Here is a 25,728-nt window from a genome sequence, read left to right on the forward strand (position 1 = left end):
TCTCTCTCTCTCTCTCTCTCTCTCTCTCTCTCTCTCTCTCTCTCTCTCTCTCTCTCTGCTGAAGAAAATGGGCTCTAACTGCTATGCTGTCAAAAGCTTTTATCAATTCATCATCTTCTTGCCTAGGCCCTGGTCTTATAATTATTTGGTTTTCAAAGGCTGGTAGCCAATTTAAAGGTAGGTGCTCATAACATTAGCTGGAGTCTTCTTTAAGATAACAGTTAAAGAATACTACCCTTGGAGAAAGAGATAAAGAGGAAGAAAGTCTAATTTGTACTTTTGGTTTTTTTGTTTGTTTTTAAATTCTTCTATTTTTATTTTTTATTTTTTAGCACACACTAGACAGAAAGAGGGTTTTAGCTTCTGTTTTCTCAGTGATTTACAGGGGTTCATCAAAGCCTGGTAGTTGGGTATGACCTGAAACAAGAGTGTGCTGTCAGCAGGTACACATGCACATGCGAGCACACACACACACACACACACACACACACAGAGAGAGAGAGAGAGAGAGAGAGAGAGAGAGAGAGAGAGAGAGCAGATAATATGATAACATAAGGGTCACTTAGTAGAGAGTCGTGTGGCATAGTGGATAAGCTGTAGCTTAAGCAAGACTGTCTGGGAGCCTAACAACATCCTGATTCCTTGTGAGTGAAGCACAGTAGCAATGGAATCATAAATCAGCAAAGAGCCGGGACCAGGGAGGCATATAGAGGCAACCCCAGGAGAGTAACTTAGGACCAGGTCCCTAGCTGGGTAGGTGTTCTAGACAGGTAGAATAAGCCAATTTCACTATCAAGAAAACTAATGGGGACAACCAATATGGTATGGAATTGATACCTAGCACAGGTCATCCTGGGAGTAGAGCTGGGGAAAGAAACACAGTAAGACTGGAAAAGAAAGGACTGCTGGAGCAATCCTGAGGACATGGTGGATCAGTGTGGTTTAACAGGACCTCTCAATTTGTCAACAAACACTTGCTGACTGGCAAATGGCTGGCCCAAAATGTAAGGTTGAACTGAAATCACTGGAAAGAGTGATAAGCGGTGTGAGGGCTGGGGCTGGAAGAAATATACTTTAAGGGAAAAGCAGATCTCAGAGTCGGGCTGATGGAAGATCTCACCACATGGAATTCTCTGAGAAACAACCAAATGAGGTCAAAAGAGTGGCAGCTGAGTCAGGGGACTGGCCAGGAGTGAGTCAGTGTGTCAGTTAGATAGAGAATCCAAATGATATTTGTGGCAAGGCAAGAGTGAGTAGTTGTGTGGATGGGTGGATGGGTGTGGGCAGTGTGGTGAGATGCAGCACTCCCTGCTCTTCGTTTCTAGTTGAACAATGTCTAGCTGTTTTTAGATTTGTTTCTTCCACTGGCGACTTGGTGAAGAATGTCACCATAAACAGTTTGGGGTCCAGTTCTGAGGCCAGGGAAAGCCTTAGGTCCTTGGGATAGCTTGGAATAATAAACTGCTTGTCCACAGAACATGTGGACTGAGGACATTAGTGAGGACAGTTGTGGAAAGGCAGAACTCAGGTCCGCATCATCGACTACTACTGCTTCAGCTGTCCTCAGACCGTTTTCCTGTTCCTCTCAGAACCCAGAAAGTTGTAGGACTTTTTCTGCTAGTGGAGGATGCTTATGACATTCTTGGAAAACACCTCAACTTCGTACTTCAGGCTTTTTCTTTCTCTCAGAGTCACTGATATAATTAGCTATTGAGTTAGATATTATTTTGCAATTTTTCATATATTACATCATTTATCTTGGTTATTTGAAGTGGAAAGAGATTACATTTTAGCTGAGAAAATGAGCCTCATAGTTATTGCTTAATTTTCCCACAGTAAATTTAAAAACAGTAGCAGAAGCAAAGAATGAACTAACATCCTGTGCTCTTAGATAGACATTCAGTTATTCCTCAATGTAATATTTAAGGCAACACTTCATGTTGGTGACTGTCTCGATAGAAGAGTGGAAAAGAACGAAAATGTATAGCATTTTATCTTCTCAGAAATTGTAACCTGAGGGTTTGAGTGAGGAGAAATCAGAAAGCAATATCCATTTGTCTAAGTAATTGTTGTTTAGCCACCCAAGTGAAGAACATAGACCATTCTTACAGAAAAGGCCATGCAGACCTGACTTACTATAGGACATAAAGCAGACTCCCTAAAGCACTGGCATCAGACTTAATTTCTAAAGAATTAGTGGATAGCTGGATAGTGGGGTTGAGATGGAAATGCTAGATGGAAAGAGTCTGAACATTGCAGCTCTTGGAGCAAGGCCAGTGTAGCCAGGGCATAGACGGTGACTGGAGAACACTGAGGAGTGTCCTTGCTTATGTAAGCATTAGATAATGTACTTCCAAATTTACAATTCATGACAGCATCTATAATTTACAATTCATAATGGAATTGTTCAATTCAGAGTGCAACATTCACAAAGTTAGGAAACTAATCTTTGATGTTTAGAGGGAAGTTCCCTTTCTCTTGGGTTGAATTCAACAGTTTCAAAACACTACTTACTGTGCTACTAAAACACCCCACATGACATTGGTATCAGAATCATCATGGGATGGAATGGCTATCAGATGATCAGAGGTTTCATCAAAAACAACCTAAAAGTCCAAATAAAATAAAACACAGGGCTAGCGATATAGACCAAAGGTGAATACTTACCTAGCATGCCTTAGGGGTTAACCCCCAGAATCAAATTTAATTAAGTTAAATAAAATGCAAAATTGATTTGCCTGAATGTGCATCCAAGGTAATGAGTAAAGCAGGCAAGCCTACTGAAGAACTCAAAGAAGTAACCTAAGAAACTTCTTTTCCATACTAACATTTTCTAACCCAGATTTACAAGTTGAAATTCTTTCCTAATGTGATGGATTCTGGAGTGAGAGACCACAGTATTAAAATGGAAAAATTTTGTAAAGTATGGCAAAAATATAAATGGATTTGCAGGAAAAGGTTTGAAGAGAGTCAAGATTAGTGATTCTCAATCTTCCTAATGCTGAGATCCTTTAATACAGTGTCAGGGTGACCCCCAACCATGTAATTATTTCATTGCTTCATGATTGTCATTTTCTACTGCTATTGTAATGTAAATATCTGATCTGTAGGATGTCTGATGTGTGTCCCACAGGTTGAGAACTACTAGTCTATATCATTCTCAATGATACCCAGCATAAATACTTTTGACTATTGTTGAAAATGCATGAAGAGTAAAGCGGTAAACTAAGCCTTACTAGGACTGAATGAATTGTTATGTGACTTTTCCTTGAGAGATTGGAAGAGTTTTACTCACCCTAGATAGGGAGCCAATGACAGATCAAATATGACTGTAGCCACATCTACATTAGTTAACTAATGAGTTCACTACTTACAGAACTGTGGATGGAGGGCTATGACCTGAGGGGGAAATGTCACACATGTAGCTTTGTTATTGTAAAGTTAACAGCATGGACAATGACTCACAAAAGCTGCTGACCTGGAGTGCCCTTCAGGACTTGTAGGCTACCCAAAGAACTGGAGAATCTCCTCTCATCTTTGTTACCCATTTAACCTTAGGAGGAAGCCTGGTAATCTTGTAAGTTTCAGGATCTTCCTGAAGTTTGCAGATGTTTACTTGTTCTTCTAGGTTGCAGTGTTTCAACTGGGAGGAAATTGGTATACAATAAAAGCCAAGACTCAAAATAATCCATTTCAGAGTTAAAGATAACTTCTACTTGTAAGAAAAGAACGTCACTCAAAAGCTTTACATAAGAAAAACTAAGCTTCAGGAGTTAATATTAAATTACTAGATATGAGAAATGCTATGATAGTATAATATAAAAACAAGAAAAAAATCACATATAAGTGCCAGTACCAAGATTTTAAAAAATAGTTAAGAATTAGAAGATATAAAATATAAAATACTTTATGATAAAGTTTCATAAGCAAGTAAAATTTAAAAATCAAAGTAAGCACAGTCTGGAACAGAAAGGATTTCACCATGAACACAGTTGTTTTAAGTGATAAGACACAGCTAGTAATAAAAGAATTGAAGAAGAGCAATTAAAAATACCCAGACAGGAGAAGAGTTGAAGAAAGTAGAGATATCAGAGAAACACTTAAAATGTCTAGTGTAAGTATAATTGAAATGTGAGGGGGAAAAGAATGAATTGAAACAAAACAGTGTTTCTAGCGTCAGAGGTAAGGTCTTCCCTAAGATAACCAAGGACATCAACTAGTTCATTTAAGAAATAAGAGGAATCTCAAGCAGGATAATCATAAAAAAATCCACAGACTCAGCAGAAAGAAAATCATCTACTTGGCATAAAGCTTGAGAAAAAAGATGTACAACATTAGCAGATGCAGTAGCTGCATCAATGGCCTAAGTACCAACGATGAAGACCAAAGTCTGATGGCACAGCATCTTTACAATGCTGAAAGAAAGCATTAATTCTATGTTGCTATGCCATTAAAATGTATTAAATGAAGATAAAATGAAGACATTTTCAGGGGCTCTCACCAAATCTAAGAATTCACAGTCTCTCATTAAAGAAAATATTAAGTAGAGTTTTCCAGCAGAAGAAAACTTACCCTGAATAGAGACCAGAAGATGCATGAAGATATAAGAAGCAATGGATAAAGAAACTGAGTAAACAAATATAAGGTTATGGCTGAAACATTTATAGCAATACTTCATGAATATAGCACGTGTGGAATTTGATTCTTCACATCTAAGATGACTGCAGCCAGAGCCAGCACTAACTGACATGAACATCACCCTACCCAGAGGACCATAGAGGAAACTCAGTTCCTGGCATTAGCATGATGCAGTTTTTGAGAAGAATTGTGAATTCTCATGAGAGGACTGCATGACCCAGGCCCTTATGGTTTCAGAAACTCAACAGTAATTCAACTGTCAACCTGAGACATTGGCTTCTTGTCTCATACTAACAAAGAGGAAAAATGTAGACATCCATGGGAGTAAAAAAATGGGAAATGAACTTTATTAAGGAAAGTTGAGGAAAAAATGAGAATGTAAGGAAGAAGGAGAGGTACTCCTGAGAGTAGGAGGGATTCCCAGGAGAGGAAAAACAGTTGAGCTGGTTTGTCTCAGGATCTCCAGAGGCATTCTAGTTAAAATGGAACAAAGAGAGGTGTACTTTTCTGTTGAGATAGGCTAGTATTCTGGGCTGTCATGGGCTGAGCCAGAGGAGGGCACACACACTCTGTGCATGTAGACTTGACACATATGATAGGTGAGTGTGCTCTATCCATCTTTTTCTCCCTGTTAGGAGTGGATGAAACCATGCTTTCATTAATTTCTACACATCTGTTTGTTAACTAGTGATCCTGATTATCTATGACTTGTTGCCCAGTGTTTTGCTGGCTATAAACTCTCATATGCTGTGCTTGTTATCACATTTCTGCAGTCAACTTGTAGCTTTGCCATGAGAGTTACTCCTATCACAGCTACCAAAATGAGCTGGAGTTGCTCCTGGTTACCTAATATTTAACTCCTTGCCTCTGGAGCAGTTTGTGTATCTCTTCCCCTAAAATAGATGGAGGCTTTTTTACAATCCATCCTTACAACTGAGTGTGTTCCACTTAGCTGCAACAGAAACAAGGGTACATAGAAGGGCAAGGGAGGCCTACATGTGCTCTCTGAGGCAAGGAGAGCTCTGTGGAACCAGGTAGCCTGCTGACACTGGGCCAGAGTCCCCTCCCTCCTCTAAGCTGCTCCTTGTGGTTGTTTCACATCCATTTTTGAGCTCTTTTTTTCTCTCATCCCAGTGTTCCTGATCTCACTGTTTTAACTCTGACCTTCCTTTTAAGCTCTAGATCTGTCTTCATGTAACAGTTGCCATTGGGAATCGATTTTGACTGTGGGCCCCTTTCCCCTATGACCTTTGGTGAGCTAGCTCCTGACACAAAAGCAAATCAGAAGAGTGTAAAACTTGTTATTTTCATGTGGTTATTGATATCCCCTGAAATTCCCTCTTTGAAGGAGGAACTTCTAAACTTGAGCTATGTCTTCCAAAATATTTTATCCTAGAGCCTGAAGCCTATTTCATGACCAAAATGTATCAACCTATTATGGACAATCTAGGAAGGACATGCTTAGATATTTGAAAGCTAGGAGTCCTCCACAATGGCAGATCTTTAAGCTGTGCTATCCATGAAGACTATTCTGATTGCTTTTAGCCTAGATGCTTCATTAGTAAACAGCACAGTAGAGCACTGGAAGATCAAGGTCCCCTAAACCACAGAACCATGGACTAGGCTCTATCCAGAAGTATGGTTTAAACTGATCACATCATCAAAGATATGCTACTTCTGTTCTGTCAGGATTTCTTCCTTTTACTGCTTGTACTTAATGGGAACAATCTTAGAAACAGAACAGAATAAAATTCAGACATCCTCAGTCTTTGGTGATTAAATACAGATTGGCAGATTTCTGTTCTGTCTTGACCATTTGGAATGTGTGAACAGAAGTCATGAATCATTGCATACTGTTAGAAAGTAGAATCTTTCCTGCTCTGAATTGTTTTTGTTATACCCAGTGTCATTCCACTGGAGGAAACTGATTCCCCATCACCCAGCAAGAAGCAATTACAACTAGCTTCTTGGTTAAGGGTAGGACTTTGTACACATTTCCTCTTCTCTGTGCTAAGATTTTGTGTTTCTTGAATTTGTGCAGATCTTATACATATGTGAGTTTAAATATTATAATCCCTGTTATATCTGGAAAGTTCTGTTTCCTAGGCATCATCTACTACCTATGGCTTTCTGTCTCTTATTCTTCGTAGATACCTGGCCCTTGAAGGGAGAAGCTTGATATAGACATCCCATTTAGGACTGTTGCAAAGTCTCTTACTTTCGAAACATTGGGTAGTTGTGAGTGTCAGTGTTAATTTCCATCTAGTACAAGAAGACATTTCTATGATGAGAGATGAGTGAGACACTTATCTATGTGTATCGCAATATGTCATTAGAACATATTTTATTACTATGTTCCTTTAGCAGAATAATAGTAGGTTTTTACCTAGGACCAATGACCTATCTAGTCTCAGGTTTTTGAGCACCCTAGCAGTGCCAAATATGAGTTCCCTCTCATGGATCAGACTCTAAAAGTGTTTGCTTACTCTCATAACTTTTCTGTCACTCGTGTACTAGTATAATCTGTGCAGGCAGTTTAATGTTTTAGGTCATAGATTTGGATAATATTAATGGTTATTTTTCTTCTTTGGTGTGTGCAATGTACCTTCTAACACCATGAATACTAGTCAGTAAAGGTGAATCTTCTAGTTGGGAACCAGCTTAATCTTTGCATGTACAAGGACATAAGTAAGTGGTGTCTTCAGAAACAGGGTCTTACCATTAGGTTGTAGAGAGTAAGCAATAGTCCTGTGATGTTTTGGATTGGGGCATGCTATGGAACCTGTTTGGCCAATACCTCAACAAGATGTAATCCATTCCTGTCACCGGAGATTTTACTTGATAATATACGATGTCTAATTGGAGCATTGTCCCCCTCATTTTATGGTGACTTTTAAAAAAAATTATACACATACACACATACACACACACACACACACACACACACACACACACACATATGATAGCTTCTACAGTAGTAGCTTTTCATATGACTCTTCCAAAGATCTTCAGTGTGAATCACCCATCCCAATTTTTGTGTTTTTTTAAAAGAATTTTTTTTAAATGCAATTTTTTATTTTTAGCTTATTTTAAAAGTATCAGCATATTTACCACATTTCGCATTGTTATGTAGTTGTGATGGCTAAAGTCTGATAACTGCTCTTTTAGAATATACCGTCAATAATCTAATTTTGTTTCATTGTAATAAATGGAAAGCTTGACTCTCTTAACCCAAATGGGAAAATTAAACCTTATAGCTAATACCAATGTGAATTTGCAGACAGGGACCATGTTGTATAGCTTGTCTAAAAACTTCCACAGGCCATATATTTAAGTTGTTTATTCTAGAATTATAAAGCATATATAGTCTTAAAATTCATGAAAATAATAAGGGGGAAAGTGGAGTAAATAGAGGCAGCATACTCTGAATTTGTAGTGCTACAAGAAAACAGGCAAACACAATTTTCATTTAAAAAGTATATTTTAAACCTAGGAATTCTTAAGCCTATAAGCAAAAAGAATAAAAAAAAATGCAAAATACAGACTTTAGAGCAATGATTCTCAACCTTCCAAATGCTGTGACCCTGTAATACCATTGCTCATGTTGTGGTGACCCCCAACCATGAAATCATTTCATTGTAACTTCATAACAATTATTTACCATTATTATAAATCATAATGTAAATATCTGATACATAGAATATCTGATATGCAACCCCCAAAGGGACTGCAACCCACAGGTTGAAAACCATTGTAAACAAAACAAGCTCAAGAATATCAGGAAAGGTAGACTTCAAAAAAGAAATTAGAAACATTGAAGTCAGAGCCAGGTGTTTCGGCACATATTCATAATCTCAGTATTTGGCCAGCCAGCCAGTTGTATCTGAGAATTATGAGTCTGAGGTTAGCAGAGACGCTTTCCTGGTTTGCTTTTCTGTTCCTGTGTTAAAATACAAATTAAAAACAACTTGGAAGAGGATAGAGCTTATTTAACCTTACAAGTTACAGTGTACAACTGAGGGATGTCAGGCAAAGATTCAAGTTGGGCAACAACTTGAAGCAGATACCACTGAGCAATTCTGCTTGCTGGCTCATGCCTGGCTAGGATTCTTACACATCCCAACACACCTCTGTAGCTCTGGTGTTGCCAGTGTAGCTTGGGCTCTCCCACATCAATCAAGTCATGAGTCATAGACATGGCCACAGACAATCTGATCTAAGCAGTTCTTCAACTTATGCTCTCTCATCTCAGATGACTCTAGGTGTGTAACTGACAACAAAAACTAATTGCATAGGCCTCATAGGCAGACTCTTTCCAAAACAAAAAGAGCTGAAGACACCATTTCACAGTGAATACACAAATACACCACAACGTTTGACTCTTACATTTAGAGTTGTAAATGTTGTGAAGCAGATTTCTTCTTTAACTCAGCCTAAAAACCTCAATCTTTGACTTTGACTTTGTACTGCTTTACTCCATTCAACAACATGTATGATGGATGTTTAACATGTCACCTTGATATCTGAGATCCAGAACTTACAGCATCGAATACCAGAATTCTGCCATAGCTGTTCCAGAGCAAATAAATCATCCCACGGCCCTGTTACCTGATGAACTAAAGCTTTTGCACATTGTTATCCATCATAGACTAACTCTTGTGTCCAGCAGCAGAAACAAAGTCACATCTTGGAACTATATCTTCTGAATGTCTGTAGCAGTGAAGAAAACAAGAAAGAGTCAACCACTCTACAGGCTCTTGTTTTTGGTCTCCCCACTTCTTATGGAGAGACAGAAAGGAAGGCATTAAGGCTGTTTTGGCACCTTAAATTCCATGTAACAACAGGTTACGCAGCTAGAGGTCTACTGTGAATAGTAGTAAATAGCTCAATATAGTGTAGTTCTGGCACATAGAAATCGATTAACACATGCTTCTGATACTTGAAAGGCAATGACCCCAGAAGTTTACAAAGAGATTGATTCAAGCATGAAATCACTGACTTTGCTCTTTTCTTTCAGGAATAAGTGGTACTACACTAACAGTGAAAGGAAATGGTGAACAGAAGTGTTGATTGCACATCTGTGCTTAATTCAGAGGAAAACAAAATCATTTCTACTCAGAAGAACTGCTCTTTTATAGAGAAAAAGTAAAGGTGAGTAGAGGGACTACCCAATGGAACCCAGCAAACTTTAGAGCTTTCAGGGAGATACAGGCAAGTGGGCTACAGCTCTCTGAAGAGTATTCTGTGGCTGCAGAAGGTGATGCTTTCTGGGGTTAGGATATCATCATGTTTTAATGGAGGCAAATAAATTACATGAGTATTCATCATTTTAAGTGTATAGTTCAAGGATGACGTCAAACATCCATCACCCTGATGTTCTATCGACCAATTTAAAGCACACATCACTCCTATTAGTTTGGCTACGTTTATCTGTTTTCTCTCACATTGGTTTTTTAATTTTCTAGAAAAAATATATATAATAGAATTTCTCAGTGTTTTAGAAATTATTATTTCCCTAAAAAAGATTTTAGACTCTATTTTTTTAATTGTCTTTTCTGTTCCTCTGAAAATTTAGGATGTTTGTGCATCTGGTTAGTTACTGTAAACACATCTCTACTTGACACATAAAATAATATTCTTTACACTTCATTAACCTTTTCTGTATCTTTAAAAGTACTGTTTTCTTGCTGAGAATTTACATGATTTATACAAAGCTTTTTAGATTCATCAACATTGTATATATCATTTGGTTTAATAATTGGTTTATAATTTGGGTAACAATACATGTTTGAAGAGTAAAAGCATTAAGAATGATTGCAAATGTGTTACAAAGGTCAGGTACCCAGTAAATTACTGTTCTTGCTCAGCTGCAGTTTTTCCAACATCAGTAAACCAATACTTTAGATGTTTCATTATCCAACTGTTCAAGTAAGAATGCTAGGTGTGGCCAAGCTCCTTTCTTTTAACCTACAAACTTTGAGAGATGTAGTCTATTACATTCTAGACTTTTAAAAATATCTTTTAATTAATTACTTGAGAAGTTCATACTGTACTTAAAGGATATTATTGATATTTTGGCATGGGCAACTATTGAAAAATTTAAATAGGAAATTAGATTTGACTTGTGTAGTGAAATTGAAAGATTTAAAATACTTTCTAATAATTAATGAAAAATATAGAGAGATGGAGAAATGGTTTAGCAGTTGAAAACAACACTTGCTGCTCTTCCAGAGGTCCCAGGTTCAATTCCCAGCTCCCATTTGGTGGCTTATGAGCATCTGTGACTCCAGTTCCAAAGTTATCTGACATCCTCTTCTGGCCATTTTCAATACCAAGCACTTATGTTGTACACACCTATAGATGCAAGCAAAATGTTTATACACATAAAATAAAATAAATAATGAAGATAAGAACTTGGAGAATGGATTAGAGAGAACTGAGCACTCATAAAGAGGGATTTTCAGAAGTCTGAAGAAGTGAGAGTAGGTGTTCTTAAAGTTTGTAAGGCATTAGATACGAAATGAGAAATGGGGAGTCATGCCACATTTCAGTGGAAGAACTTATCCAAGACCAAGTAGAGGGTGATGTTAAAACCATAACGAGAAAATCAGATTCATATAGTTCTCTATTTCCTTCACTTCCCTGAGCTTTGGTCAAGTTACTCAGAATTCTTAAGGAGTTATGTGTGAGTATTCATAGGTCATTTGCTAATTACTTGAAAGAACTTAGAGAAATAGAACCATGCTTACAATATTTCATATGACTTCATCAGCCACTCAGCGTGTGTCTAGGGGTAGATTCCTAATGACTAAATCCTGATGCTTTTGTGAAAAGACTGAGAGATTAGAAGAAACTCATTCACATTCAGAGTCTCTGTGTTCTGTTACCTCCCTACAACTCTGTCCAAAAGAAGGACAATATCAAGTGTGGCCCCTTGACCCTGAGCTTTCAGAACTGTGAACCTCTTCCTAAACTCAATCTGCAGTATTGCATTATTATCAGTATCAAACAGACTAATGAAATGACCTGGTGTTTTAGGTGCAGAGTCTATAAAAATATAGAGACTGCTGTCTTCATTCTTAAAATATAAAGTATATGCCATGAAAACAGATAAACTTCAAAGCCACTTTGTCAGTGCACTGGAGTAGCTGTGAACTACAGTCTGGAAGTTTGTTCAGGTACACTGGTGTTTTTGCTTTTGCAGGTAATGTTTGAAGAATGGATGGATATAATACTTCCAAGAATTCCTCTTGTGATCCTATATTGCCACGACATTTAACACCAGTTTACATCACAGTCCTCATTGGAGGACTGGTAGGCGTCATCTCCATCCTGTTCTTGCTGGTGAAAATGAACTCACGTTCAGTGACCACCATGGCTGTCATTAACCTGGTGGTGGTTCATGGGGTATTCCTACTGACAGTGCCTTTTCGCTTGGCATACCTCATCAAAGGAACATGGACATTTGGATTACCCTTCTGCAAATTTGTGAGTGCCATGTTACATATACACATGTACCTCACCTTCTTCTTCTATGTGGTGATACTAGTCATCAGATACCTCATTTTCTTCAAGCGTAGAGACAAAGTAGAATTCTATAGAAAATTGCATGCCGTTGCTGCCAGTACCGCCATGTGGCTTTTGGTGATTGTCATCGTTGTTCCCTTGGTGGTTTCTCAGTATGGAAATAATGAAAAATACAATGAGAAACAGTGCTTTAGATTCCATAAAGAACTTGTCCGTGACCATGTGCAAGTTGTCAACTATATGATAGTCACTATTGTCATAACCATTGCAATGATTCTCTTGGGTTTCCAAGTCTTCATCACATTAGCCATGGTGAGGAAGTTTCGCCACTCTTTACTATCCCACCAGGAGTTCTGGGCACAACTGAAAAATCTTTTCTTTATAGGTATCATCATTATTTGTTTTCTTCCCTACCAGTTCTTCAGGATTTATTACTTGTATGTTGTGACGCATTCTGAGAGCTGTAAAAACAAAATTACATTTTACAATGAAATCCTCTTGAGCACAACAGCCATCAGCTGCTGTGATTTGCTGCTCTTTGTCTTTGGAGGAAGCCATTGGGTTAAGCAAAAGATTGTCGACATGTGGAATTGCCTTGTATGCCGTTAGACAAGATTATCATATTCATTTCTACCTGTTGGGAATAGGAAGAAACAAAGAGCTAAAATTGTTTTTCATTGCTTCATCAAAACCTTGTCTTGATCCAACCAAACAAAAGGGATAAAAAAGTGTGCAAGTGTTCTATACCTGTTGTTTTTGAAGGTGTCCATGCAAAGATGACTTGTAGTAAACCTATAAAGAATTGCCATATTGCATTATTTTCCATTATACAGTGTCTGTCTTACTATCTAGAAAACATGTGTCTACTGGGTGCTTGAGTTTTGCTAGGGCATGGTGACTTCCTGGGTTTGAAACATGGTTTCCCTCCTAGGCTTCAAGCTGCAGTTAGCTGAAGAGTTATTTCCACTCCACTTCACCTTCTGAAAATTCATCCTGGTCATCACATGGCTCCAAACAGACAAACTCCACTGGGTTTGCCAGACTAGTTGGCACAATCAACACACACACCTGGGAAGAAACCAGGAAAATTGGAAGAGCAAGCAAGTTTTCCATATCATCCTAACTTTGGAGGAAATACCAGGATTTCTGCTCTAACAAGCTTTTCTAGCCTTGTCCTTTTAAAGATTGTGTTTACATATATGAGGATTGCAGCACACTGTCATCAATTATGCTTTTTCTCAGAAAATGAAATGAAATATAACCTTCCTAAGATAACCAAGTAATAGAGAAAGCCTAACATAGAGAATGCCCATGGCCAATGTGGTGAAATACAGAACAATGATTTTTGTTTTGTTTTCGTTCTCTGTGTTTTGAAAGGACTTTTACGTGTCTAGGGCCACAGTTAGTGTATTCTTACCCATCTGAAGACAGGAAGATAGACTGGAGTCTTTAAGCTGTGCTCTACTTTTAAAGTCATATGTTTTTAAGTAAGCAAACTATTTTGAACAGAATGAATTTTGTGGAAGAATATGGGATAATCCTTAATTTAGAATGTATGCAATTTAGATTGCGTTAAGAGAGTTTTAGACAACATTTGAAAATAAATGAATAAATATGCAGAAATGTAATACCATTCCATCCTTTAAAATATTAAACCATATGTATATCCTTGCCAAATTCTTAGTTACATTTTGCAATTTGCTTCATAACTTGTGACATGTGGCCTATTACATTGCATTAAACTTTTATTTCAAGAATGATTCATGATTAAGGTCATGAACAGGCTTATTGTTCATACTAAATTACGTTGTTTATTTTTTTCCTTCATTATCCATCCTTGTGTCTCCCTCAGTTTCATGATCTTGAAACTTTTCAGGTAAAAGTTTCAATATGAGCCATGTTCATATTTAAGGCTTCAGAAAATCTGAAGTCATTAGTAGAAGAGCAGGTAGGTCAAGAGAGCTCTTAACCCTGGAAGGGACATCCTTACATCTTAAAGATTTTTCATCAGTTACTGCTGATCCATGGATCCCAACTTCATCTGAGAGACAAGAAATGTCCCATGAGGTTCTAGTTTCAGTGAAATTACCAAGGCATAGCAACTCATCCTAAAGGAATAAATGTAGCAACACACAGCAAACATGACCGTTTCCAACTGACCCTCTTTAAATTCTCACATCTCTCAAAAAATATAAAAAATAAAAATAAAAAACCCAACAAAACAAAAACCCAACAGCAACAACAAAACAAAAAAACCCCAACAAAATAAAATTAAAAACAACTATTTCTTTCATTTATTGCCAGTTTTCCTTTTGTATTTATTTTCCAAATGTTTTCCTCACTTTGTTTCATAAAGTTTGCAAGAGCATCACTAAGCCCCACAAATATTTTAAGAAAATTTTTAACATCTACAAAATGTATATGAAAAGAAAGATAAAATGAAATATTTACAAGAAGTTTTAGTTATAAGGGTTTCCTGAGGGTTTTCCTCTTGTGACAATTGTATCTGTGGACTGTGCATCCTACTTTTATGGACTGGATCATATCTTTCAGATTTTAGATACACTGATGCAAAGTAGTTACCTATTTCTCAATGTTATAATAAAAAGACCATCTATTTCTATGTGTCTGCATATATAGAGAACTGTTATCTAGAACATAGAAAAGTGACATTCTGCAATTTATAATACTTTATTGATCAGGTTTCACCAAATAAATGAAAAGTGTTCAAGTTGTCTGGGCTTTTTATTTAATTGATATACAAATGGATACTACATGGTAATGGGAGTTGGCATTGTCCTTAAAGGCCACTTTGGATGTCACCATTAGAAGGACTCCTGGTAGAATCTGTTGGTGTGGTCTGGGACTAGAAATTTGATTTTGCATTAAAAAGACTTATCTTGATTTCTGTGTATTTGAATAATCTTCCAGATATGTTAGAAGTAGAATATAAGTGGGTAATTATTAGAGTCAGTGGGTGTTATTCACCTTTCCCTAAGCATATAATATTTTTTTAAACTACAATTGTCATGGATTTCGAGGAAGAAATATTCTCATTCCCTCAGAACTTTAGTGAGAGTGGTTTATTATTATAAAACAAAAATCACACGATTAACAAGTAAACTATATATGATATTAAAATACAACACAAAATTACTGCAAGTGATAATTTTAGCTGTTGTGTTCAGGTGGAGATTATATAGAGATGCCAATATCAGCTTGCTTCATTTTGTCTCTATAGTTAATATTCATTGTAATATGTATTTTTCTTGTACTTATATATGTTATCACAGGAAAGCTATGAAATTCATTGTCTTTAAGCTTCATTTCAGAATAGGAAAGTGTTATTTAATAGTCTGATACAAAGCTAGGCTTGTTTGGGTCTAGGAGTTGAGAATCACTGCCCTACCATGAACAGGATCAGTTGTAAAGTGATGTTTGTCTGTATAAATGTTAGAATCCTGGAGAAATATGCTAATGCCTTAGGAAAACTCCTCTCACATTGATAAACTCCTTCATTCCTTCTTCTGTCTGTTAAATGTGATTTTCTAGGAAGATGACAAGGACATCTTTGTCTCTGTTTTGTTCATTGATAAATAAAAGGCATTTATCTGAGTATCATCACTGTCAAACTGGCTTACAGCCAGTGTCCAACGGAGTCTAGACCCAAAGACGAGGTAGTGATTGAGATGTAGGTAGAAATAAAAAGAGTGCTTCTGGCAGCCATTAAGAGTTATTGTAGTTAATAGGTATTCACTACTTAACTTTCTTGTGAAAGGGACACTGAATTGGAGTGAAAGCCACTCTGTTTACTTGTAGTGGGATGAATTTTGTGTGGGGTGAATCGAGCATATTTCATAGAAAATACATACCCCTCCGAGAGATTCTCCTCCAAGAACCTGCCATTAAATTTGTATACCAGTCATGATATGAGTGTCAGGAACTCTGTTCTGTCATCAGCTTTGGGGTTTAAGTCAGCTAGAGAAACATTTATGGTGCCATCATCTTAGACTAGATATTTTTGCTTACGTCTAATAAGATGAGGGACAAGACCTAGAACAAGATCATCCTGCCCGTTGGCATTGTTGAACAAAGAACTTCTCCTTGTTACAGGAGTTCATTGAACATTATGTAAACAGCTGGTGAGGAGAGTTCCATGGTAATAGTTAACAGTGATACTTCACTGTTTAGATACTTGATACCAAGAAAGCTCACCCTGCAAGGGGATTATGTATATCAGACAGTAGGGGGATCTGAGAAGAAGCAGCAGTGGTTACTTGGGAAAATGAGACCCTTTTTTGGAGAAAATCAAACTGAGGGCTTCAGGGTTTGGGGAGTCTTGTTTAGTAGTTATGGGCAAACATGAAGGCATGAGAAAGGCAAATAGAGAAGACAGTAAGAGAAACACACAAGGAAGAGGCTTCAGACAAAGGTAAAAGATGTTGGGGATTATTGTTCATTTTAGTTATATTTTAATATTTCATGTTATTAGCAATGACTGATATCCTTTCCTTCCTTCCCCTTCTTTCCCTCTCTCCCTCCCTCCCTCCCTTCCTTCCTCCTTCCTTCCTTCCTTTCTCTTTTTTTCAGTCTAAACCATATCTCTTACAGAAGGCATGGTGTTAGATATGACCATTGCCCATTTGATTGGACCTCTTTAGAATCTTCCTCTCATCCCTAGATGAAGAAAAGAGTCACTTAAAATCTAGAGAAGTCAAGAGTGTCTCTTTTATTCTCAGGAAAACACTGTTTTAAGTATGAAGAATAAACACCAAAATCTACACCTGCATCCTATTACCACTTCTTCCTCTCTGCCCATTCTTTGAAGGCTCACAGAGTCTCAAGTTTAGGAAAGCCAAGAAAGTCTTGCATGATGTTCAATTATGTATCCAAAACATGTTTCATGACAACCCAATTGTCTGCCATACCTTTTGATCTGTCCATTTTCCTTCTACAATCACAAATACTATTTTAGCAATGGACCTCACAACCCAAACAGGCAATGAGTCAATTCAATGTTATATGGTTTTCTAGGTTAATTGCTAACAATTGGGAAGTTGGATATACATAATGGGAACTTTCACCTGCAAGAAATGAGCACATGAAGAAAGTTAAAACATAGATATCACACAAAAGTACCCAGAGTACATCAGCTCAAAGACTTGTAAGGCAAGTCTTTACAATGTTTTACAATTTAAAGACAGAGAAAAGTACCATTAAATCTGTGAAAAGAGAACACTCATCAATAAAATAAAAAAATAGGAAAATACTTAACTATGTTCTTTTATAGTGTACAGGTCAGAAAAATAAAGGGTTGGAAAGGAAGGTGAGGAGATTAATATCTGTGGGATTTTGATGGAAAATATAGTTACAAGGTCTGCAGGCAGGTAAATTGTTGTGTGTTTATATGCTAATGAAGATACTATTGGACCACCTTCCTCTTGATCTTAGAAGAAAACATCCCAGAAGCATTGCTTCTTCAACACTAGGGTCTTCTCCAGCATAAGGCTAACTCTAGTTCCTACTAGTTCTCTTTAGGAGACAAATTGCTGGCAAATCCATATTTCATTTATTTGTTTATTTATTTATTTATTACTTATTTTTTATTGGATGTTTTATTTACATTTCATATGTTATCCCCTTACCCCATCCTCCCCACCCAGGAAGCCCCTATCCCCTCACCCCTCCTCCTGCTTCTCTGCGGATGTACCCCTACCGATCTCCCCACTCCCACCTCCCCACCCTCAAATTCCCACCCACTGAGGTGTCCAGCCTTCATGAGACCAAGGACCTCTGCTCCCACCTATGCCTGACAGGGCCCTCCACCCCTACATATACAGCTGGGGCCTGGATCACTCTCTAAGTGCTCCGAGGCTGGTGGTTTTGACCCTGGGAGTTCTGGTTGGTTGGTTGGTATTGTTATTCTCCTCATGGGGCTGCAAACACTTTCACTTTCAACAGTCTTCACTCTAACTCTTCCATTTCCCATGATCAGTTCAATGCCACATTTCTTTTAAAGTACGATGCATTAAGCATCTGGGAGAGTAGTTCCCACAATTCCTGCAGCAGGCATGTAGACTCCCTTGTGTCCCACTTCCTGTGCTTGTCTTCTGGACCCTCCCTCTCCTAATCATGCTTCTGTTTCCTTGCCTTTATCAGTTTGAATCAGAAAAGAGCCAGATACAGGTTCTGAATTGTCATCCTCTTCCTTTTCAAACCATCATAAAAATCTTACATTTTATACATTTTCATGACATGTTATTACATTGCTCTCTTTCACCATCTCAAATTTTATCATAAAATACTAACTGATAATTTTGGCTTTAACTTCCTATTCTACAAGAAGCATATATTTTTAATTTTATGAGTCATTCAAAACTATCCAATTCTGTCCATTATTCTGTCACAGAGAATTCTTTTCAAAGTGCTTTCCTTCATCATTCACATGATTCAATACCAGCTGCCTTTTGTCCCTGTTGGCATACTTCTCAGTGGCTTCTTAGCAACTTCTTATCAAAGCAGGAAGCTGTTGGGCAGTCATGAGTGTCAGCAGTCAGAGAAACTATAGAAAACTCCCCAAGGCGGGGCCTCTTGTTTATGGTTGTTAATAGTGCTCTGTGGAGTAGACAGCTCCATGCATCTTGACTGACTCTGGGGTAGGGAAGCTGTTTAGTCCTTGTACACAAACCCACTCTCCTCAGTAACAATGAACTTCTAAGTGGCATAGGAATCTGAAAATGAGAGGTGCTTGTCTATAGTGAGAATTCCGTTTATTCATTAAGGAGACTGAGAAATACAATAACCATACAGTGAGTTTTTCTGAAGGTGAAATTCATTGAATAGCATCTTCTAAAATCCACTTTTATAATTCACTGTATTTGTATCACAGCACTGTAGAAACATAATAAATGCTAATTATGAAATTATAATTATGTAACCTGTGAGATGGTGGTTGTGGCAAGAACCACCAGTAGTTAATTGTGTTGACAATATCAGTCAGTTGGTTAGAAAAAAAGACATTGACCTTGATACCTTTGGTGCCCAATCTTAGAATTCAGTGGCCATAAAAAGAGCCCATGCCTGCTGTTGCTGTTGGCAACGTTATCCAGGCTGACACATGCTTCAGAAAATCTGCTAATGGTAAAAGAAAGAAAGATTTTTATTTGAGATTGAATATCATTGTAAACATTCAAAGACTGAACATATGCTGAACTGCTTTGGAATAATTGACTTGTGATATATTTCAATTTTAGAAGTAAAGTTTGCTTCTTGTCAATATTTCAAGATTAGGAATATCATGCCTGTCAATGTGTAGTTTGTTCCAGTTGGCATGGAATGTTTGAATGCTCTTTAAAAGGCCTGAAAGGGTAAGAATGTGCTGGATGTGAGCTGTGATGTGGGGTTGGGGGTTTCACAGAAGGGTGTGTCCAGATAGTATCCAGTTTGGCAAGTAGCAGTTACTGGAAATACAATGTTCACACATTTGTTTCAGCTTAATTAAATTACATGAAAATCATCAAACAGTTACAGTGCATGAGGCAAGTGAATTGCTCTACTGTGATGCTTTGAAGAAATACAAACTTTTTGTATCCTTAAACTTAAAACACAGCTCCAAAAGATCAAGGTAGATCCTTCTTTTAAAGTAAAAACAATGCTCTAAAATAAAAAACTACAAAATTATGAATATTGCACCAACACCTCCATTTGTTCATAATTCCCAATGCTTGTTAACAAATTCCTGGATCACTATTTTACACACACACACACACACACACACACACACGTTTTTGTTTGCATGTGCACAGTGCTCATAAAGGTCAGAAGATTGTGAGCTATCATGTAGGTGTTGGAACCAAACCAGGGTCCTCTATAAGAGCTGTAAGTACACTTAACCACTGAGCCATCTCTTCAGCTTCCACAGACATGTTTTTGAATTTCAACATCTGTATAAAAATGCTGGAGTAATGCATGACATGCAATTACTCTCTTCATTCAGTGTTGGGTCCCTGCCTGGCTTTCTCCATAAGCTTTGCATTACAAAAGTTTCCAAAACACTGTGTGTGCCTTCTGTGTTTAGTGTCTCACCACCCATCAGATCTTTGGCCCAGTCCCATTGATTTTTAGAAACCCAGCTCTGCTGTAGAATTTGTCAATGTTTTTGATGACATCAGTTAATCTGGTGGTTAACGATGAGTCTTCATCTTAGCCTCAAAGAAAGCAATGATAAAATGAATGGTCTCTTTCACTGAAAAACTTGCTTAGTTATTAGAAGCTCTTGTTCTCAGGTCTTTTTCTCCTGTATCACCTGAGTTATTCAATTTCAAGGTCCGCTGTAACTTTAAAGTTTAGAGTGCCACAGGACTCAATCCTCATGATCTTTCTGCCTCTTTGTACACACTTCCAGAAGAGGTATCACACAATCTCCCTGGCTATAAATGTTAACCATGTATTATTTCCTCCAAGTAATAGCTCTTGCCTTATCCTCTATCCTGAATTCTAGCCACAAACACAGAAGAGTCAACTTGAAAGCACCATTTATAATCATAGGAAGCTTTAATCTAAAGAAACCAGATCAGAATACTTGATTTCTTCCCTACTGAACCCTGGCTCATCTCAGATATTGGCACCACACTTTACTGATTTGCTCAGACCAAATGCCAAGAAATTATTCTTAATCTTCTTTGTATCCATCAAGGTCTAGTCAGGAAATGGAGACTCCCTGTACTTCAGCAGAGAAAATTTACTGTAATGAGTCATTTGGGATAGCAGAAGACAAATATATTTATATTTATTTTATAAATATAGCTACTGAGAAGTGAAATACTAAAGAATACAGTAAATAGGGGCTATGGCTGCTGTTTTCAAGGGTATACCAGAGAATGTAAGAGGAAACAAACCTATCTACAGTCTCCCACTACCACTACCACCCACACAGTTTGAAATTAAGACTTGACTGAAAGAGTGGAACAGAGGTCTTTCAGTGAATAAGGGGGATATTCTCAGTGGTGAAATATTGATGGAACTATCTAGAAAGCCACAAGGAAAGTTGTCATGGCAATATATTTCAGAAGTTAAAGTAGGTCTGAGCCCATGCTGGAATCTTCCCAAGGCATTGGATATTCTAGGGAGCTATGTACTGAAGTAAAGGGGAAGCTACCCACAGATGTGCTTCTGATTACAGGAGCCTGCTCCAAGAACCAGATAAAAGAACAGGGAAACAGTCAGTTCCTCCCCAGTGTCTCATCAGCATCTTGCAGTGGAGATGCCAAGTTTAGCCCCAGGGCTATCAGCAGGGGAGAGATATTCTAGCTTCACCAAAGAACAGGAGTAGATCTACAACTAAGAGGCAATGCCACTCTCCAAAACCACCTCTGTTTTTCCCTTACACATGTTCTTCTCCCCAATTCTGACTCTGCCTTTGAAGTACGATCTTTACATCATCACTTCTCATCAAAGTCATTTCTATGGCCTATGTCTATGAACAGTACAGCCTCCTTCTGCCCATTTTGACTGTTGTAATTCCTCTGAAAAGAGTCATTTATCATTTAAAAATATAAAATAAACCTTGTTAGTGTCCATTGAAACGCTACTAATTTTCTATCCCACCCTGCCTCGCTCTAGCTGAACCCCTTTCTGTTCTTCTTGTTCTACTGTCTGGTTCCTTTGCAATTGCTTTTGCTCTGAGGCTGTGCATTTTCTCAGCTGGTTGGCTCCTTCACATCATCCATATTGCTCCAGCATCATGTCCACAAAACCACTCTGGTTTCTCTCTCTAATATCTCAGAGCCTCATTCCCTACTCTTTCTGGCTATTTTACAGTCCTCAATGTCAGTCCTCCAAGTTGCATTATCTATTGTTTACTTTGGTTTTTTCTTTTCCTATCTCCACTGCAATTAAAATGTCATAAAATAAAGTCTGGGTTGTTTTTTTTTTTTATAAACATGTTTCTAATTGCTCTTATTTTATTGATCTTAGTGGCAGATAAACACACTGAAGGAATGAATGATGGATGAGAGGATGACTCTGGTTTGTATCCTGCCAGCTATTCATAAACATGAATTACCAACCAGTTTACAAAGTTTTCAGAGCTGTAATCTCCTCTTCTTCATAATAATCATCAATAGCAGCCAACACCCTGCATCACTATGAAAATTTGCTACAAGCCAGAAATACTAATTTATCATAGAAAACCAGTGCTTGATCAAGTCTGGATAGCATCTGCAAAGGGGAAACAGGTGCTCAGTGCTCATATTCTAAAAGTCTGGATGGGCTTAAAGAGAGTCTGTGAATATGGAGAATGAATTGGTCAGACAGAAGTACTACATGCCTGCTTTTACAAGATGAGATGATAGAAGAGTTTAGATGGGTGAACTGTAAGTACCAGCATATGAATATTCATATCTGAATATATTTTGAATTAGCCTTCAGCTAACATTGTTGTATTTTTTCAGATAAAACTATGATGTTTGGCTTCCTTTGGGAAGTTGTTTCCACTAATAAAATTTTCTCGGTCTCTTATGGGAGATCTTAAGATCCTTCTTTCACTGAGGGTAAATTATTTTCATGGAGAATTCCTATAATTTTTCAAGATATTGTAATCACTCATTTTGACTTTTTGAGTTAGTTCAATAGAGTATTAGTCTGAAAAGTCCCCCGAGTCTTACTAAACTATGCTCTTGCCTTAATAATTTTAACAGAAATGTTGAGGGCATTTTAATTAGACAGTCTTTCTCTCACAGTGAATTTGATTAAAATTTAAAATTAATAACATCTCCAGGTACATAAAAATCTAAATGTAAAAAAAGCAGAGAGGTCCACATATCCCTAGTTAGATCTGCAAGTCCTCTTACATGGTACAAGACTTGGTGATTGCATCAGCTACCCAAGATACCAAAAAATATTCATCTTTGTCTCTTGTAACCCATAACCATTGCTCAGTATGAGTTAGAAAGGAACAGGATGAAAACCAAGATAATTCAGAGTGATGAGGATCTTGATAATAATTAATGTTGGTTCTGACAATAGTTGGTAACTGAAAATTCATCTTGAGAATACTGGAAAGCTGGTATTTGCCTTGATGAGTTATTTGGGGAGATTATAATGCTTGTCTAAGTTTGAATGATAATGGAGCACTGATACAGGCAATGAAGTATGTAGAAATATTATATAAAATTTATACATATATAGATCTTAAGATAATTTTTCTCTTTTTGTTTGTACTTTTTACTGTTCATCTATTCTGGGTGTTGGTAGTAAAAGCCAGAGTAGTCCAGTGACTGCTCTAAGGATATAGCCAGAAGTTGATCAGTCTAAAAGCTCACTCTCTGTATCACTGCGGGAGAAAATCACTTGTTACTAATGGAGAGAAAAATCTCGCATGGGCTAAGACTGGCGGATGTTCAGGTTCAAAACACTACGGGCCCTCCAAAGATTCTGCTTCTCTTTTGAGGAGGAGCTAAACCCATTTTCTCATTTCATCATCAGAATCTAGAGCAGTATTCTGCTCTGTATCCTTGGATATTCATAGAAGATGACTGAAGACCAACCAAGCTTTCAAAAGGTACACAGCAGAATTCAAATACAGGGTTAGGTTTGACATGCCTGTTTGAGAAAATAGTGTTTCCTAGCATACTCAACTTTTTAGTTTGCAAAACTGTCTTAAATTTAAAACCATTAAGAAGGACATTGGTGATCATGTAACATAATTACTTTTCCTATTTAGGTGGCAAGTTTTTCTCTTTTTTTCTTTTTTAAATTTATTCTTCTTTCATACAATACATCCTAACTAAAATTTCCCTCCCTCCACTCTTCCCAGTTCCTCCCCTCATCTCCCCTCTCCCCCATATCCACTGCTTCTCTATTTCCCTTTAGGAAAGAGCACGTCTTTTCTGAACTTAGCATAACAAGTTGCAATAAGACTAGGTACCTCCCCTCATGTCAAGGCTGGATGAGGCAACCCAATAGGAGAAAAGGGTTCCCCAAACAGACAAAAGAGTCAGAGACACCCCTACTCTCACTATTAGATGTCCCACAAGTACTCCAAGTTAAAGAACCACAGCACATATGCAGAAGACCTAGCACAAAACACATAGGTGCCATGATTGCTTGAGTGTGTAAACCCCTATGGACCCTGCTTTGTTGATTCGGTTGGCCCTGTTCTCCTGGTGTCCTTCACCCATCTGGCTCCTGCAATCCTTTCTCCTCTTCTGCAGGGTTCCCTAGACTCCACTTAATGTTTGTCTGTGGCTCTTTGCATCTTTACATCAGCTGCCAGAGGAAGCCTCTCTTATGACGATTGGGCTAGATATCAATCTATAGGTATAACAGAACATCAGGATCAGGATATCATTAGGATAACATTTTGTTGACTTTTTCCAGTCAGCCATGTTTGGTTCTATCCTAGGTCTCTGGGTCATCTAGCTTTCTGTTCCTGGCTATCCAGGCAGAATCAGGCATGAGCTCTCTCTACTTGTGTGGGCCTCAATTTAGACCAGTCATTGGCTGGCCAGTCCTACAAGTTCTGAGCCACCATTGCTCCAACATATCTTGCAGCAGAGCAGGTTTTAAGTGAAAGGTTTTGTGTCCGTGTTGGTGTCCCAGTCCCACCAGTGGAAGCCTTGGTATCAAGGTTTCCTGAAGAGTAAAGGAAAGATATACATGTACATAATCAGTAGAGTATCATCACAGGAACCCAAACAGCCAAATGCTACTCTCTTGTAGAATAGTTCACTGTCCTTAACCTCAAAAGCCCTTGGGTCTCCTGAAATTATCTGTTAAATTTTAGATATGCTTCACATGCATACATTTTTCAGTTTAGAATCCAGAGTTCTTCCTAGATTTTCTGGGGTAGCTCTGACATCTTGGGCTATATTGCAATCAATGTGTGACTCTTGCCTGTTTTTTTTTCTTTTTGTGCATAAAATGAACTAACATATTCAGAGAGGGGGGAGAGGGAGAGGGATAGGAGGGGAGGAAAGGAAAGAAATTATTGCTAGTCAAGAAATTAGCATAACAAATCCCTCCTCTTCCTTTTTCTTCCTTTTAAAGGGTTATATATATATATATATTTTTTTTTCATGTATGAGCATTTGCCTTCATGTTGTTTGAGCACCGCAAAAGTGTCTAGTACCCAGGGAAGCTAGAAGAGAGTATCTGATTCCCCTGGAACCGAAGTTACAGACAGCCGTGAGCTGCCAGGTTGGCTCTGGGAAGAGAACTTGAGTCCTCCGAAGGAACAGTGAGCACTTGCAGTTACAGAGCCACCTCTCTAGCTCCATTTTCACCTCTTCCTTCTGATACTCCTCTTTCTCTTACTTCTTGGTCTTAAGAAAATGAAATGAAAAAGGATTCCAGGGAAAGCAGCCCTGCGTTCTGCCTTCCTTGTGTGCTCTGGGATGACCTACCCTGGAGCTATCCCCTCTGGTTATGAAGAACATAAAGGTCTTATTCATAATATTTGTGTTATTACATGAAGGCATCTCTTGATTATAAATACCAACTGAGGTTATTGTCTCCACAGTGCTTTCCTATAACCTGGATTTTTCCATGGTTGTTTCTGTCACT

General features: G+C 37.9%; 1 protein-coding gene across 2 annotated transcripts in view; it reads left to right on the forward strand.

The window, feature by feature from the left end:
* The window catches only part of Gpr141 (G protein-coupled receptor 141), a 60,807-nt gene extending 45,907 nt beyond the window's left edge, over nt 1-14,900 (forward strand). For both annotated transcript variants that reach the window (XM_028789270.1, XM_028789269.1), the window contains 2 exons: nt 9,656-9,789; nt 11,843-14,900. In XM_028789270.1, the coding sequence (XP_028645103.1) occupies nt 11,857-12,774 (918 nt within the window). In that variant the 5' untranslated portion in view covers nt 9,656-9,789; nt 11,843-11,856 and the 3' untranslated portion in view covers nt 12,775-14,900. The remainder of the gene's footprint in view (nt 1-9,655; nt 9,790-11,842) is intronic.
* The last annotated feature ends 10,828 nt before the right edge of the window (nt 14,901-25,728 follow it).

This window comes from Grammomys surdaster, unplaced genomic scaffold, assembly GCF_004785775.1.
Source record: "Grammomys surdaster isolate TR1022 unplaced genomic scaffold, NIH_TR_1.0 125807, whole genome shotgun sequence".
NCBI lineage: Eukaryota > Metazoa > Chordata > Mammalia > Rodentia > Muridae > Grammomys > Grammomys surdaster.